At 34.9% G+C, this 18,696-nt stretch overlaps 1 protein-coding gene across 17 annotated transcripts in view; it reads right to left on the reverse strand.

Annotated features, from left to right (window-relative positions):
* Positions 1–18,696, reverse strand: part of LOC149561983 (ZIP metal ion transporter family) — a 173,512-nt gene that overhangs the window by 107,553 nt on the left and 47,263 nt on the right. For all 17 annotated transcript variants that reach the window (XM_089825516.1, XM_089825515.1, XM_089825505.1 and 14 more), the window contains 2 exons: positions 3,924–3,979; positions 3,308–3,364 (listed from right to left, as the gene is read on the reverse strand). In XM_089825516.1, coding sequence (XP_089681642.1) covers positions 3,308–3,364; positions 3,924–3,979 — 113 coding nt within the window. The remainder of the gene's footprint in view (positions 1–3,307; positions 3,365–3,923; positions 3,980–18,696) is intronic.

Genomic DNA, 18,696 nt, shown 5'->3' on the forward strand with positions numbered 1-18,696 from the left:
AGTCCATATCCGTAAACTAGAATCAACTGGTAACTCAAGCAAACTCCTCACCTGAGTAATATGACCAATACCAAATAACTCCACATACCTGTCATGATGAGATAATGAAGTCACAATACTATCTTTGTTCACCTTCAGCTGGCTGGACAAATCATGTGAAGTACTACCAGCCTCAACCTCATGTGATGAAGCATCTAACTGTGCCTGGTACTCTTTCTCAGCAAAGTCATGAATGCTCAATGTCTTCTCATCTCTACCAGGTATCTCACCATCCTGCACAACAACATCCTCATAATCATCATCTGAACCCACTACACTGTAGTCACTGCCTATTGTAACTATACCATCCTGAATACCTGTGGCATCACCCTTTGATGACCTGTAAACAATTGTCTCAATTTGAATATCAAGTTGACCATTACTATCAATCTGTGTAATATCCTTTCCCACCACCTCCTGTGGCAGAGTAGAATCTGAGACCTCTACCTGGTTATCCGCTAGTTTCTCAAACTCCTCATGCAAGTTCTTGGGAATTGTGTCATCTGTCCTGTGAGAAAATCTGCCAAATAGAAATCCAGTCAACTTATCCACCTTAGTTGGGTCAGACAACATGTCATTCATTATACGGTGGTGCTCAACCAACTGTTCAGACATGTCATGGCTTATTTTCATAAGTTTATCTCGAATGTCTAAATAACCATCCTTTCTACTGTTTTGACTTTGGATATCAATTGTCCAAGAGCGTGTCCTCTGAGACTCTGTACTATACCTGTCCATTCTGGATAAAGTAGAGTGTAACCCCAATAGGATATAACTTCTTCGAACACCAAGAACATGCAAATGATTAGAAGTAGCATGCAACCATAGATTTTGACATGCAACTGATTAGAAGCAACATGCAACCACCAAATTATGACATGCAAGATCTGGGTAGTTGTCAAAACTGACATGCAAACTTCTACAACCACCAAATTCACCAAGAACTAACATGCAAATGATTAGAAGTAGCATGCAACCATAGATTTTGACATGCAATTGATTAGAAGCAACATGCAACCACCAAATTATGACATGCAAGATCTGGGTAGTTGTCAAAACTGACATGCAAGATCTGGGTAGTTGTCAAAAATGACATGCAAACTTCTACAACCACCAAATTCACCAAGAACTAACATGCAAATTATTAGAAGTAGCATGCAACCATAAATTTTGACATGCAGCTGATTAGAAGAAACATGCAACCATAAATTATAACATGCAAGATTTGGGTAGTTCTCAAAATTGACATGCAAACTTCTACAGACCCTCAGGCTGGCAAGATCATGGCTCTGATACCAATTGTAGGGCCCATTTACCGTTGCACCAAAAGCCATGACTATTAGTGAACATGGAACACCACATAATTAACCACCTGTGGGCAAGGGAGCGCGTCGCATCACCCAACAATCTCCCCCTCGACGCGCATACCAGGTGCTTACGCGGGTCGGAAAGGCACCGGGGAGATTTGAACCCATGACCAGGCCAAAACCAGGCTCTGATACCACTGAAATGTCCCTTCTCTGATTTTGTATGATATTTCATGCCTCTAATCAAATTTTCAAGATCAAACAACTAATATCACAAAGATCCACCAAATTTCTCAAGAAACCCCAAATCGGGTATGCTGAAAATAGTGCCAAAAGCTTCACAAATTATTAATAAATCTGAAAATGGACATTTTTACAGAAATTTCAGAAGCATAACAGCCTACAAAATGACATTTTCAGATCCGTATGGCCTTTACACGACAGTTCACAAATGTAGGACAAAAACTATGCTCATCGGGCTCCCAAAATTAACACAAAAATGCCCGGAAACACCACAAAAACACTAATAATCTATCTCAGAAGTTTAACCACGTCCCAATACATATATTCAGCTCTATTTTAACACCTTAAAGTCTGAAATACAGCAGCAACCCAAACTGATATGAAATACTCAACTGAAAACACCAAACTCATACAAAAAAAACACCCGAAAACCCACAAATCTACACTGTTTAGCACAAAGGCAAACTCTGTATGAGCATGCACATGGAATGTCTTCAAACTCCCGTCCTTAGCCTTTCTGGAAACCTGCAAACTCCCGTTCTAATATTTACAATAGATTACCATAGATTACCATATTTATAATCTATTTTAAATTTTTGACTAAATATTTTAAATAATCACTGTTCTTATTTTGAAAAACCATTGTCATGACTCATATTTTCATATTTTATACAAATATTAAATTATATTTTTTTTAAAGTTTGCATACCCAAGTACTCCCATCCCCTACTTTAAAAAATAGCCGTACCCGTACCTGCTCCAGTAGCCTAAGTACCCAAGTACACCCATCCCCGTGGAACCTTGATCATTTCTCTTTTTGCACCCCACCAGCCTATGGGAAAATTTTAAGGAAATGGGCTAAGGGTCTTTAATAATATTATACTTTAGAACAAAACATGACATTTTACCACGATCTTCAAAACTTACTTTCTACACAACTGGGAAATTTTTCAAAGGGATTCTATCATAGTTTCTATGGACCAAGGCTTGGACTTAACTCTAGCACCTTCCCCTCACTGTACTCAACATGCTATGATGCTTTACCACACAAAGTACCAGCCCCTTTGTGATTCAGACTGTATCTTGCATTGTTCAAACATGCCCCTCAAGCCAGAATTCGGGGATTGGGATCTTAATCCCACTCTGATGCTATTGTATAGCTTATTTTTCACAGACCACCTAGGAATTGAACCTAGGACCTTTCCATGACTGTATATGGTGCACTACTACTCAAGCTATCAACTATTTGTTGTTTTGGGTGCAGCTTGCTTTCTTCAAACATTCTGCAACATTGATTCACAAGTCAGGTTCTTGAATTTGACATTGCAAGATCTGTCCCCTCATCTTAATCCTATTTTAGGCACAATTTGATCTTTTATCATGACTTTTGAAACTATTTTCCCTTTTAATGACTCCTCCCTCTCAAAAGAGAAGGTCCAATTTTCACAAAAAGAAATGTGTAATTTTAAAATTTAGCAGTGGCCATATTGGACATATTAGTGGTAGGTAAGTATAAGTTGTTATCGACAATATTAAGCCAACAATAATTTCCAAGAGTAATAAGAGACCAGCAATAATTTCCAAGAATAAAAGGGGATCGACACCAACCAAAATTGTTCTATTAAAGCAGCAACAATTTCACAGCTTACTGAATTTATTGGTTAGTAATGCTTTCAATTACAAACTAAAAGTATACTTTCAAAACCATTACCATGTACCTCTGGAATATTATGCAAGGCAATAGCCAATGCCAAGTTCAAACCAACACGGAGACCCTACACACAAGATTAGCAGTTAAAGTTAGAAGTTGAAAGAACCAATTATCCATTATAGATGAATTTTACTACATTGTATCAAGGGATTAAGATTCTTTAGGCACGTGAATCATATAATTATACAGCATGATTTTCTGCAAACCCCATCATATCATGTAGGGGAATAACATCATTGTTGCATCAAACATTTTATACAGGATGAAACAAGTCAGCCCGGTTTCCTGTGCACCCACCATTTAGGCATTCAGGCTGGACTACATATTTTCCATGCTTATCCTTAAAATGACATAAGAAAGGGTGTGTATTTCAACATAATAAAACTGGTCAATGGGCTATATAGAATAAAAACATACGCATGGACTATGTTTACAGTAATCAATGCATTTTAAATCACTTGAAAGGCATTTCATTCATATTGAATCCCAATTGTGCAGAATTGACAGACTAATGATCCATATAAGAATGCAATCAATCCTGTCATGATCTTTTCTAAAGATAGCCAGACTAGTATTTTTTTATGAGCATTCCAACAGAAATTAAATAGGAAGATATATAACACCTTAATTGATCCAAGGAAGACAGCCATTCCTTCCGGAAAATTATGCAAACTGATACCTGGAAGCACAAAATTTACTCTATTGTTAACTAAGAAAGGGATACCCTCATATACAGCACATATGCAAATTTATTGTATCATATCACGAAATAAAAAGGCATTCTATTTCTAACGCACTTGCTTTGAGTTTGTATCAATGTAAATTTCACTCAATTAAATTTGTGTTAACTTTCCTTCTGTAATTCTCAAAATTTCATTAGATATGCATCCATAACATGTGCATGCATGCCTTAGAACATAGTAATTGGTTCACCATTCCATTATCAGAGTTACAAGGTCCACTCAAGCATAAAACAAAAAGGAAAGATACACCAAGGCATATACTGGTGCCAATGTGCAAGCACTTCAAACTTTATAAAGGACAAATGGTGATATACATAAATGAGATACAAACCATTCATTTGTTGATGATAACCAGCCTTAGGGTGAGTTTATTAACCACAGAGTAGGGTATCCCTGCCAAACCTTAACATTTCTAAGGTAAGCTAACCAGTCTCAAAGTAGGTTAGCCTTATATTGCATGGATCCCAATGATACCATAACACTGTACCTTATTGGAACCTAAAGTAATAATCCCAATGATACATGTAACACATTATCTTCTTAAAAAAAATCCCAAACGATATCACAAGCTGGTGTCTCAAGGGACCCAAAAGATGGAGTGAACCTAGAATTTCCAGCATACCAAATGGAGTAATTTAAAAATTCAATCCTCCCAGCAAATAAAAAGGTGAATCACGTAAGAAAGCAAATTTGAGGACGGAAGAAGAAAAGCAAAGTAAACCAATTCACATAATGTAATTTGATGAATAAGATGCGATATAGATTTAAAAAAGAGCTCTTAAGATCTACAAGTTCAAAGAAGAGACTTGTCCACACCACTTTTGATTGTAGCAACCCACTTCAAACAAGAAAACAAGAGACAGTTATCCACTTGTACAACTTTTTGGATTAGCAAAGCAGTTAATTGCACCTTAATTGAAATCGAAAAGAAGGAATGATCACAAGTTACATGCTGGTGATTAAAGATAAAAAGATGCATGGAAAGCTTAGTTACCTTGGCTTGTTGTTTTGCCCTCCGGACCAGGCTAGGGTTCCAACTGGTACCTAGTTCGGGTAAAGTTTGAACACTAGTTCGACTAGGGTTCTATTTATTGTCCCCCACTTCAAACTAGTCCCAAACAACATCGAACCTAAGCGAACTTAGATGCCATAGGTCAAACTTCTTGTAAACTACATTGAACTGGGCTCCACAGACAATGGAATAGTTGATTTTTTTGACATATTTTATAATATTTTGAGTTCCTTAACCCTAAAAAGTGAATGTGAAAGGCTTATGTTGGCTTCTAACACTCATTTGTGGTGTGCAAGTAGGTTATTTTGTCTTGAGCAAGAGTAAATAGGTGGTTGAGCAAAAGCTTGTTTGTGCAAGGAGAAGTTGAAAGATTGGTCTATGAGCTATCTTGAAGTGTTTGTGCCTCATTCCTACATCTTTGCAAGCTTACAATGGTAGCAAGAGGCACATCCTTGTTCCATTTTTTATTTTATTTTTGTTTAAGCTTTTAATTTGTTTTATTTGTTTTTCATTGTCAATAAGATCTTAGCCATTGTTTTCCCTAAACTCCCATTCTCAATATTCATACAATTTCTTGTCATAGAAAAAGGAACTTCAATGGGATCTACTTCTTCCTCAATAGGCAATGCCAATACCCAACAAAGAATAGAACCCCATTTTGATTCTCCTTTGTGGAAGTACGTGGATATTGTACATCATCTTCCAGGAGGTGGTGTTTTCTGTTGGAAATGTTGGGGTTGTGATGTAGAAAGGAATAGTTCATATTATCGTGTGGGGCTATTTGTGTGGGTACCCTAGAAGAGGAGTCAAGAAATGTCCTAGAAAAAGAAATGCACCTATGACAAATTCATTAGTATTACAATATATTCATGAGCATGAGGAAGTAAAAGAAAGAGAACATACGCAAAATACCATTAATGGCACTAGCATTAAAACTGAAAAAAAAGATCAAAAGGAATGGAATCCACCACGAATGTTGTGATAGAAGATCACCCCTTCTATACTAACTAAGTTGCCCTTGCTTCTCAGAATGAAGCACCCCTTACACACAAAAGAAAAGGATCACTAGAAACTGCATTTCAAAATTAGAGTAGGGAAATTGCTGACATTGATGCAACAAGATGCTTGTGTGCAAATGGGTTGTCTTTTAATCTTGTCCGCTCTCCATATTTCAAGAGGATATTGAGAAGTGCTAATGAAGCTCTTGCAAGGTATTCAGTTCCAGTTTTGAGAGAGTAGAAACCACCTTGTCAGAGCAAGAGGTCAAGTTTATTGATGAGCAATTAAAGCCCATAAAAGATTCATGGATTGAGACAAGGGGTAACAATTGTTTCAAACAGGTGGAAAGATGCTAGAAATCGTCCATTGATCAATGTTTTGGTAGTGTCCCCTAAAGGGGCAAAATTTTTGAAAGCAATGGATTCTGAGGGGTAAGTAAAAGATGGGCAATTTATTGCTAATATTCTCATCTTTGCCATTAAAGAAGTGGGTGTTAGAAATGTTGTCCAAGTTGTAATGGGCAACGCAAAGAATTGTAAAGTTGTTGGTTTGTTGGTTGAAGGGAGATACTGTCATACTTTTTGGACACCTTGTGTGGTTCATTCACTCAATCTTATGCTACAAAAGATTGGGAAGAGTATTGAGTGGATCAAGGAGGTGTATACAAGAGCTGAGGACATCCAAATGTTCATCACAAACCACAACGTGACTTAAGGAATATTCAAAATGTTCTCACGTTTGGAGTTACTAAAGGTAAGTGAACTTGAACTCAAGTTAGTTATTTAATTTTTTTTAAATAGTATCTTACAATTTCTGATTTTTTTACTGTGTAATGTGTTTTCTTTTTTGAAGTATGTATCTAATATTTGTATTTTTTGCTCTATTTTATGTTATAGGTTACTGAGACATGTGTTGCATCAAATGTAATTGTCTTGAGATGACTTATGGAAGTCAAAGAGGCACTTTGCAATATGGTAATCAGCAAAAATTGGGTTGTATGGAGGCAAAGCAGCAATGAGAGGGCATCCAAAATAAAGCTTAGGATATTGGATATCTTGTCATGGGAACGTGTAGAATATCTCATTAAGCTCATTGAGCCCATTATGATCATGCTTCGGTATGCTGACATGGATAGGCCTTGCCTTGGAGAGATCTATGATGGCATAGACTCAATGCTTGAGAAGATCAAACAAAATGTAAATGAAAAAAAGCAAGATCCTCATCAGACCTTCTTCAAACAATTGCAAGCAATTGTTGTAAAAAGATGGATCAAAATGATCGCTCCTCTACATTCGACACCCAAATACTATAGCACCTAATATATTGATCTACCAAGAAAACTACCACCCTATAGAGATTCAGAAATGTCTAGTAGATATAAGGCAGCATCTAAAAGACTCTTTCCTAAATGATGATATGCAAGATTTGATTACATAAGAGTTCATACAGTTTGTGGATGCAAAAAATCTAAGAGCATCATCTAAAAGACTCTTTCCTAAATGATGATATGCAAGATTTGATTACATAAGAGTTCATACAGTTTGTGGATGCAAAAAATCTAAGTAATTATGCTCTTTGTCATCAGTTTGGGACTATGCTCCACGGAGTTTTCGAGACGGGGACGTTTTAGGGGACGAGAACATGTTTCCAGTACAGGTAAGGATTGAAGCCAAAATTTAGGGGACGACCATAAAATATAGAGGATTTTTAAATTTTTATATATGGAGTATTAGACTTTAGAGATATATTTCAAATACGATATTCATAACATTGATAAACCATTCACCATAGAATACATGGAAATTGAAAACTATCATGATTAAAATCAAAATAAGAATATGATATGATATATTCGAATATTGCATACAATTAGCAAAAATGCCCAAAGGCTCTAAGTATCAATGTATCATCATCATGCATGAAATCAAAATGACATTATGAAAGTAAATACTAAATAGTAAATACTAGAAGTGTAAATGAGATGTCCAACTCCATAATAATCAAAAGAAATAATGTATCTCGGTATCTGCAAAGCGGAAAGCCAAATATATGGCTGTCCTCTAGGAATCTAAATCAAGATCAGTGCCAGTCTCTTCCTCTGAATCACCAACGTCCATGTGGGGCCCACACGAATGGGAGACAAAGCCAAAAAAAACATTTTTTAAACATTATGAAATGTTGATTGTGTGCTCGGAAAAAGGGGATGGGATGAGGTTTCGGGGACGCTCAAGGGACGGGAATGGCATCCCCGATAAGGATTTTTGTACCCGAGTATCCTTCGAATCAGGAAATGACATTTTGAGGACGATACCCGAATTTACCCATTTGGCACGGCACGGGGGACTGCCAAAAGGGATATCCACATCCCTGTTTTGTACCCGGTAGGGGTACAAGGCTAAAACCCCAAGAAACGCGTCCCCGTGGAGCATAGTTTGGGAAGGATGCTCATAGTTGGTGGTACTTCCATGGCCAAAGATTCCAAACATGGTAAACCCTTGCAATCAAAGTGATATCACAAGTTTAATTTTTTTTAAAATTATTATTAGTTTACTTTGTCTTCATAAATTGCTAGAAATTCTAAATTCAAGATACATAATTTAAATTTTATTTTAATAGTTTACTTGGTCACATCTTAATAGGTTGTTAGTTCATCTACATCAAAAAGAAATTGGAGCACATATTCTTTCATCCACCCAGTGAAGTGCAATAGGTTCCAATCAAAAAGAGTGGAGAACTTGGTATTTGTGCATTACAACTCATGTCTCCTCTTGTACAAGACTAAAGAATACAAAGAAGGAGAGACAAAGAGGTGGGATGTAAATGCAGAGTTGGCAAACTTGGATGCTTCTGCTTCTCGGCTTTTAATTGAAGATTTTAAAGATTTTGATGCCAATATTATTATTGCTGCTATTGATCCCATTAGCCTTAGCTCCGTTGCTAGGTCAACTAATGTCGAAGAACTACAAGGAGGAGGAGAAGAAAAAGATGATGATGATGATGAAGAAGATGAATATTAATAAACTTTTAATTCATTAGTTGAACTTGAAACAATGACACTTGAACTTGTTATGAATCATGATTTAGTTTTAACATTTTGAATCTTTGATGTTGAACTTGAAAATATGATGGTGTGATCACGATTCATGATGGTATGATTACAAGTTTAAGGTTTATGTCTATGGTGTTTTGTTGTTTAAATGATTAAATCATATGATTTTATTATACTATGTGACATTCTAGTTTTAACTTATGCTTCTAGGCTTCATAAATATGTATATATATAATTTTTACATGTTTTTGTACAAACGAACCCAAACCCCTTTCCAAAATTTTGTCGTACTAGTGAACCAGTTCTTCGAACTCGAACTCGAATCAGTAACTAAGTTATTATAAAATAAATAGAAAATTGGGCAATATGATACATATAATGAGGTAAATGTTACATAAGATATATAATGCAGAAAATTCCAATAATTAAGATAGCGGAAAACTTTTTAAAGTAACATAAAAGTTACAAACGAAGAAACAAGGTTGGGTCTATGGATAGACACCTTCATTCCAAGTTCATTAAGGGGAAGTGTTGCCATTGAAGAAACACAAAATTCAATGCAAGCTGACATTATAGAACACTTGTGAATGACTAATGCATTTCTGTCTTACCATTTCATCATTTCTCATCAATACTTCTACCATTTGATTAAGCTAAAACATTACATCCATTCTACACATTAATTACATATTTTTTATTATGTCATTAATCAATCAATTTGTTATTTTGTCCCCATTAATTAAATATTTCTAGTTAATTAATTTATTTATTCTACTAATCCATGTAACAACCAGTTTTCTCGAGTCATAATTAACAACTAACATACTCAAAGAAATACACTTATTACTTCACTTTCATAAGAATACAGTTAAATTAGTTTCATTCATATGAATGCGATTTACGGTTAAAATTAGTTAAAACAAAATTTCTTAACTAAGAACTTAAAACACCATCAATGAATTTACTATAGAAATTAAAATTCACATACCATGGAATTTGAAATCGAAATCAAACTAGGGATGCTTCTGAACCACTCAAGTTAGTCCACAAATACCACTATAACAATATCAAATGATAACTACCATTAAATACCACTATATCAATTAGGGCATCACAAACCATTGTATCAATTAGGGCTTCGATTACCATTAGATCAATTAGGGTTTCAGATACCACTGAATCAATTTGGGCTTCAAATACCACTGTATCAATTAGGGCTCCAGATACCACTATATCATTTAGGGCTCTAGATACCATTGAATCAGTTAGGACTTCAGATACCACTTTATCATTTAGGGCCTACAGATACCACTATATCATTCCTATCCTTCTGATTGCTTAATTGTAGCAATAACATAAGATTAGAAAATATGCTCATATTTTGTTAGTGTAAATAACTAATTATTATTACACTTTACTTAAGTTTACTTAGGAATATGCATAGACATATGAGTTGTCTTGTTGACAACATAGGAGTTAGCAACTTATTTGAGCACATGGTGTCTACATCATCTCTTTATAAGATACACCTATGTAAACTTATCCTCTCATCATTGCACAAACTCCTGTGCTCAATGGAGGATAATCAACTCCTGGTGGACATGTGCTTAGTTGTGAGGCTTATCACTTTGCTGACTCCTAGTCATTCTAGATGCCTTTATATGCAAGCACTTCTAGTGTGTATTCATCTGATTTCCATTATTATTTTGATCATTATTGAGATTCTCATTTGATCATCATTAGTCTCTCTTGTGCTATCTATTGAGCTTCTTGATCTTGGTGTTGAATTATTTCCTTAGGCAAATTCTTACATGGTATCAGAGCTATACCAAATTCTTACATGGTACCAAAGCCATAGGAGTTTCATTGCATAGTCATTGGAGAGATTTTGTTTGTAGGTCAAGATTAGAGCTTGTCGGTGCAAATTAGATATTGGCATCACATCTAGAAGGTCAAAAAACCCCCAAAATCAACTTTTGTTTCATCAAAATCGGACATCTGAGGTGAAATCTAGAGTCATTTGATTTTTGGAAGTGCGACGGTGGTGATTCAAGAAAAATAATTATAGAGTTGATTTTCAAACAACAATCTCCCTCGTACTGACTCCTTTTTTCGAGCAATTTTTGTTGTTTTGGAGTAGAATTTCATGATCTACACATTGTTGCAAGTTGTTTGCAATCCCTATTCCTGAATTTTTCTAAAAATTGCAAATCCTGATTTTTGCAACTTCAAAGGCTTAGTTCGAGCTCATCTAGACACATATTCAGGTGCTATTTTTTCTGAGAATGCATTTTTTTGTCTATTTTCGAGATCTGGTATCAGTTTGGAGTAATTTTGAGTGGACATAGTACTTTCAAATTTTGGTCTCATTTTGGCCTATTGGCACTTGTAATTAATTAGATCCTTGAGAGATCTTGTGTCTTATCTTGTTGAGTCCGATATAGCTTCATATTTGTTGTTGTAACCATCAAAATCAGAAGTTCACTTACACCCTAAATGGGCAAGTGGCCATTGTAATCGCACTAAATATAAAGTGTCAAATCATGCATTAGAGGGAGTTTCTTTGATTTTTTACATTTTGGAGGTGCATACATTATTTGATCTCGTGGAGTCATGTCAAAAGTGTCACTTTGGTTTAAGATTCAAGTTGATAAAAAGAAACTATCAGAAATGGAGTGCTTTAATGAGTGATCATCTAAGAGAACATAAGGAAGTGTTTCCTTATCTATATTCGAAGATATTTCTACCTAATACTAATTGGGGACATCTTTCTCTTCTTCTTCACTTTATGTAGAACAGTATGAGTAAGGAATCTTTTGCTCCTCTTAGTAAGGCAAGTAGTCCTCATGACGTTTGGATGTGTCTTTGGGAAGCATATGGAGATCCACGAGTCTCGCCATTACCAGAGGACATTCTACCTCCAGTCACTCCAGTTGAGATCATACCTCCTGATGCTCCTGTTGCTTCTACTAATCCAGTTCCAGCCACAGATGCTCCTAATTCAGTGCAACAGGAAACAAGACGTCTTCTTATTTCAGCTTCATGGGATGACTTCCTTCCAGACATTGCAGTGTTGTTTGTGGAGTCTTACATTGAAGATGTGGGAGACATTATTGATGACATTCATCTTCTCTTTGTTGAGGAGAATTCTTCTTCACTTGTTGTGAGGGAACACTCTAACCCTAACCACTTGATCTTTCTTTTGAGACTGACATGATTGTGGACACTTATTTTCAGCAAATGGAGGAGAACTCTTTTACTTCAAAGGAGACATATCAGTCTTTGAAGGTTGTATTTCAGTTTCTCAGACATCAAATCTTTTAATGATTCTTCCTACTAGTTGGGGAGCATTCTCTACTACACCTATGGCACCACTTCTTCCTACAAGGATGAACATCATTCAGTTTTCATGGTGCAACTTCTTCAGTCATTAAGGAGCTTCTTTCATGGGTGTGCATTCATTATTGAGGGGAGGCTACATTGCTTCTCTTCCCATATCTTCCTATAAGGATGATTCCTTATCTTTGGAGTTTGGTTCACTTTCATACATGGACATGTTACCTTGTTTGCCACCTTCTTTTGGGCATCCATCAGATTGTCTTGTGGCATCTACATTCATCAAGGACTTGTCAACATATGAGTAGACTTCAGAGGCAACATCCATAGCATACTACATATGGATTCCTCATCCATCTTTCTATCCACAATGGGAAGTATACTTGCACCTATACTTGGTGTGTCTTCTTCCTAAAGGGAGAAATGTCATTTGTAGGCATTGGATACTTTTTTGTCTTCATGACATCCTTGCAAAAGATTATTCAATATGGGGGGATACCATCATGTATTTTTTCTTATGGGGGATATATGCTTGTTACATGCATGATGTATGTCATACTAGGGGGGTCTTGATTACTCCATCCTTGCATGCATCTTATACCACTTCATCTTTCTTTTTGGAGGAGGTTTTTCCTATGAGGTTTTCCCTCTTTCTCTGTTTTCAGAGAGATTGCATTGCATAGCATTGTATGTAGAGCATTGCATTTCTACATGGATACCTGACATGGCCTAGTAGCCAGGACCCACATTGCATCTTGCATTTAGCTTTGTGAGCTTAAGTGCATTTCCCTAAGTTGCACTTAAGGGGGGGTGTTAGTGTAAATAATTAATTATTATTACACTTTACTTTAGTTTACTTAGGAATATGCATAGACATATGAGTTGTATTGTTGACAACACAGCAATTAGCAACTTATTTGAGCACATGGTGTCTACATCATCTCTTTATGAGATACACCTATGTAAACTTATCCTCTCATCATTGCACAAACTCCTGTGCTCAATGGAGGATAATCCATTCTTGGTGGACATGTGCTTTGTTGAGAAGCTTATCACTGTGCTGACTCCTAGTCATTCTAGATGCTTTTATATACAAGCACTTCTAGTGTGTATTCATCTGATTTCCATTATTATTTTAATCATTATTGAGATTCTCATTTGATCATCATTAGTCTCTCTTGTGCTATCTATCGAGCTTCTTGATCTTGGTGTTGAATTATTGCCTTAGGCAAATTCTTACATGGTATCAGAGCTATACCAAATTCTTACATATTCAATATTCATATGAATGAAAGACTGAAATAAAAATCCATAAGATAATCTATCTCTTGCAACTAAGTGTCAAATAACTACAATGATGATATAACTCAATTAATCTTACCTTAGTCTTGCATATACATCATAAAAGTAAAAATACTTGTTTCCAGCAACTAATTGAATGTATAGCTTAGCTTTGTTTGTTGTACGTCCGACAACTTGGGGAGAGGTGAAACATTTTCAAGGGCTTAACCACCCAACCTCGGATCGTAACTTACTCCCCACACAATCCCTAATGAGAAAAGCCCTTCCTACCGCGAATAGACAGAGAACATCTTGTCAACCATTGAGCATCCTAGTATCTAAACATACCACTCGACTTGACAGCAGGAAAATACAATAAATAGGATCATGCATGAGGTATTAAATATTCCTTTTATAAATGATAAACACTGTTATGTCATAATTGATACTATTTCATTTAAGCTATTCATGTTTGATTTCTCTTTAGCTTTCTTGCAGATTTATTCCACCTCTTCACCATTTCATGGCTATACTGCTAGTGAATCCCAAATGGTTTTAGAAGTTTATGAGCATTTTGCCCTTTTACACCTCTTCACCCTTTCATGGCTACATTGCCGATGAATCCTAGGCGTTTAGGTTTTCAGAGCATCCAACTCTTATTGATTCAAGAATATTGCATTCTTACAGCATTTCACAATCTTCTTTTAAAGAAAGAGACTTGCATAAATATTTATCATATGACTTTAAAATTTATTGGCAAATGGATTGCTTCCAACATTTCACATTTCTGTAATTCAAAATTTACAAAAACACTCTGTATTTTAGCTTCCATTGGTTTAATACTTAATGATTTCATGACTTGGTACTTTACTGTGGACCATAACAAGGTTTTCCTATGATTATTCAAGATCGAATAAAGCTTGCAATCTATTGTTATGGAAATTGGAAAGCTTTATTGATTATGAAGGAAATAAATTTAGTAGCATGGAAAGATTGATCATTCACATGACCTGGTATATTATCTGAAGTTGCCTGAGCTTTGTTGAAAACTTGAACACTAGATATCTGCCCTTCTTTAATCGATCTCTTAGAGTATAATGGCAGCTTCAACTTCAGAAGAAAAAATGTGTGGCAGCATGCACAAAACATCAATACTTATATTGAATGTATCTTCTCCCAACAAGGTAGTCGGGTGTGATTAAAAAGATGTTTGTCTTCCATACACAGCTTCAGCAAGGATAAACAATGTACGGCAGACTTGTATCAAGAAAAATGCTGCTACAAACTGCAGAGATTCCCAATGAAATATACAGAAATTCGGATGTTTATGCAAAGATCTTGTTTAGATGGTAGCTGCAAATGAACAATGAAGTCGTGGAAATATAAGAAAGTCGGGTGTATGAATGTTATCTCTGACTCTTTTACGGCTTCCATATAAAAGACAAGTCGAGACTTCTTGGCTTCCGTAACATAAAAGATTACTTGTCAATTTAATACGCCAAGTGTTTAATCGATTATAAACCAAGGGAAGAATAAAGATGGAAAAAGAGTTGGAAAGTTATAATTCAAATATTATTATAATTTGAATGTTATTATATTTTGAATATTATTATAATTTTATATTTATATAGGTACATATAAATAAATTAATGGGGTGACATCACTTTATTAAATTATTATAATATAATAGTGTCATTTGTAATACCCTAACCAACACATAACCATAAATATAACCAAACAACTTAAAATCAAACATATAAAAGAGATTAAAAAAAAATGAACAATTTTTTTTTTTTAACAATTTCCATTACCAAATAACCTTATACAACAAGTACGGTAATGAACTCATAATCAGCAATGTAAAATTACTATTTATTACATCTGATTATATTATATATTTATACTCTCTTATCAGAAATACAACGTCTTTTGAAATACATTCAAGTTATACACTGAATTTGAATATTAATCAGCCAATTTTCTTCTAGGTCCATAATCAAACATATCTTGAACCTGAAATCAAATCAGCACAACCACAACACATAAAACAAGGCTTAGATCACAAGTTAAATCGATAAAACCTCCAGTAAACCTGCACGTTAGATTTAATAACAAAACTATAATCATTAAATCCAAATAACAGATATACTGTAAATACAATTTTCTTTTCACGCAGATATGCAGACATAAACTCGCACAGAATATGACAAAGTAATGATCCAGTAGTCCATGGGTGTCAACATAAGAATCTACGTTCAGGCACTCGTAGAACTCAATATGTCAGGTGAAAGCATAATGTTCTTATCTTATTATATGATTCCCAACCCATGAAATTTTAAATATTACCACTTGATTAACTAACTGTCATAAACTTTCCCATAAGGATCTAGACTAGTGTCGGAGGGCATCCGGCAACATAATTCTATCACCACAAGTTACTCGCTTTATGACAGCCACCCAATCTAAAGGATCACACTTGCATAATCTAACAGACACATAATTCTAGTTATTCTAATTGGAAGAAAACGTGAATTCATTTTCCAATTCCAACAATACATTTATTTCATTTGCTCCAATTGAACAATTGAATCAGCAACAGAAATATCATATAAAACCAAATGAAACCATAGTTGTATCCTTTCAATCGTTTCACAATACATATACCAAAAACAACCTTGTCCCTTTACTTTTCACAAACATCCAAGTTTCAAACTACATTCCCATTATATTAACTAATAGTAAAGAATTGACTATTCTAGGCTTCACTGTACTTTTATTTCTTTTTAACAATACCAATAAAATATTGTTACAAACTGACATCAAACTGAAAATTAAATCAATTTCCATTTCCAAAACCAGAAATCATTGTAATTCAATTTATAATTATAAATTTAAATTCTAACAATCTATTCACAAGAAATTACATATACATTGATACATATAAATAAATACATACACATATATATATATACCTGGTACATATACATACATATATATATGTATGTACTTACTTACATATACCAATATACACATAAATTACTTTATGAATTTAAAGTCAAAATTATAATAAATAAATAAACTTTTCTATTTGTATATCAAATAACTTGCTGTTACCCAATATCAACAATTTCCAATTCATAACATCACCTTTCAGTTTTAAATTTGCGACACACACACAATGCCTCTAAGACTAATATAATTCATCTTCCAAAAACTGTTTTACAAATGCCTCTTTCCATTCTAGAAACAGCATAACTTAAAGTTACAAATTTCGACTGAATCTTCATGCAATTAAAATATCATGCAAGATCAAAGTATCGACTGATCTATTGATTACTTCCAACTCTAATATTAATAATATTTACATTGAGAGACGAAAATAACCACCTTTTTTTTTTTTTTTTTATAAATAATCCCAACTGTTGATATCATAATCATGCCTAAATTCGCAACATAGTTATGTAAAAACTACTGCCAAATGCCAATATGGCTGTATAGCTCTATTTGCCTAAAACCCACGACTTAAACATAACGAAATTTCAAACCCCAATCTCATCGACCGTTTGTTTAAATATCAATGTTACTCGTACCCTACTAACCATTTAACAATATATCTCACTCCCATTAACACATTTATGCCCTCAGTTCACGACCACAGCTTTAAAGACTGCGTACTTGTTAATCATAGCCGAGACGCACACAACTTAGAAGTATTGTACACAAAGATATCAACTTCTACCTACACAAATACAAACACACAAAAATTTGAAAACATACAGAACTCGGCTTTTCAACAGCCATCAAAACCATGCTATTTTCCATCCACATGCAAACTTGCTATCGCAGGCATGTTTGGGTAAAACCCAAATAATAAAAAACAAAACCCCGTATAACAACTTCCACATTTCTCATTTACGTGCAAATGTAACTATGTAAAAAAAAAACAAAGCTAACCTTGCACCCAGAGCCATACTCTTCATAGACCCTTTTCTTAAATGTCAAACACACTTCATGTAATTCGCTAAACATATACATCACATAACATACAACGAAACTCGAATTCAACAGTGTTAACAAAACAAAATTCCCATACCCACACTCAAGTATGAGTGCATACAGAACCTAGCAACATTAAAATTTGCCGAACCCTGCATGTAACCATGCTTGGGTATCTATATTAACCAGTAAATAAAACTTAAACATTCTAACATTCTTAATCCCTTACACCCAATTCTGGGTTTAACCACTTACAATTTAAATATACAAAACTTCACAAATCTGATGAAACATAACTAAAACTATAGGAAAGAGTCAAGAAAAGCCCCCTGCCTGTAAGTGCGAATCGATGCTCACAAGAATACGCCTGTAAAGCCTTCTACCACAACTCTCAGACCACGCTTCCAACTTTTATGCCGATTTCCAAAGACACCAAGAAACTTTCTCAATGGCAAAGACTAAGAAACACAACCATGGAGCAACAGAAGAATGAAAATCACGAAATTATGAGGACTTAAAGAATAGAGACGAATCGAACACTCCTCCATGATTAACAGTTCCCTCAATTTAGCGCCGAGAAACCCGTTCCACAAAGATTTCACATTTACCATCTGGAGATCATCGATAACAAACTGAAATCAAAATGCAACCAACACCCATCAAAAATGACAGATTAACCATGCGATAAAATGCTCATAACTGCGAGCTTAACCCAATACCCCATTTCCTAAGCACTCTTTGACACTTGTCAAAGATAGTACCAACTCGCGGCTCGAAAAACCTACCAGCATTTAAAACCCACTATCTCGACCACCATGCCCAGTCCAAGACATGCCATGTTGGAATATGCATAGATATCTTAGGCTTTGCTTCTAGTTTAGATTAGACTTAGTTGAATACCATGCGATAGGATAGTTTAGGTATTAACTTTAGATATTTTAGATTTATATTAACATTAACATTAACACAAGATAATATTA

The sequence above is a fragment of the Cupressus sempervirens genome, chromosome 4 (genome assembly GCF_028749045.1).
Source record: "Cupressus sempervirens isolate cs-2001-9-10 chromosome 4, ASM2874904v1, whole genome shotgun sequence".
NCBI classification, from domain to species: domain Eukaryota; kingdom Viridiplantae; phylum Streptophyta; class Pinopsida; order Cupressales; family Cupressaceae; genus Cupressus; species Cupressus sempervirens.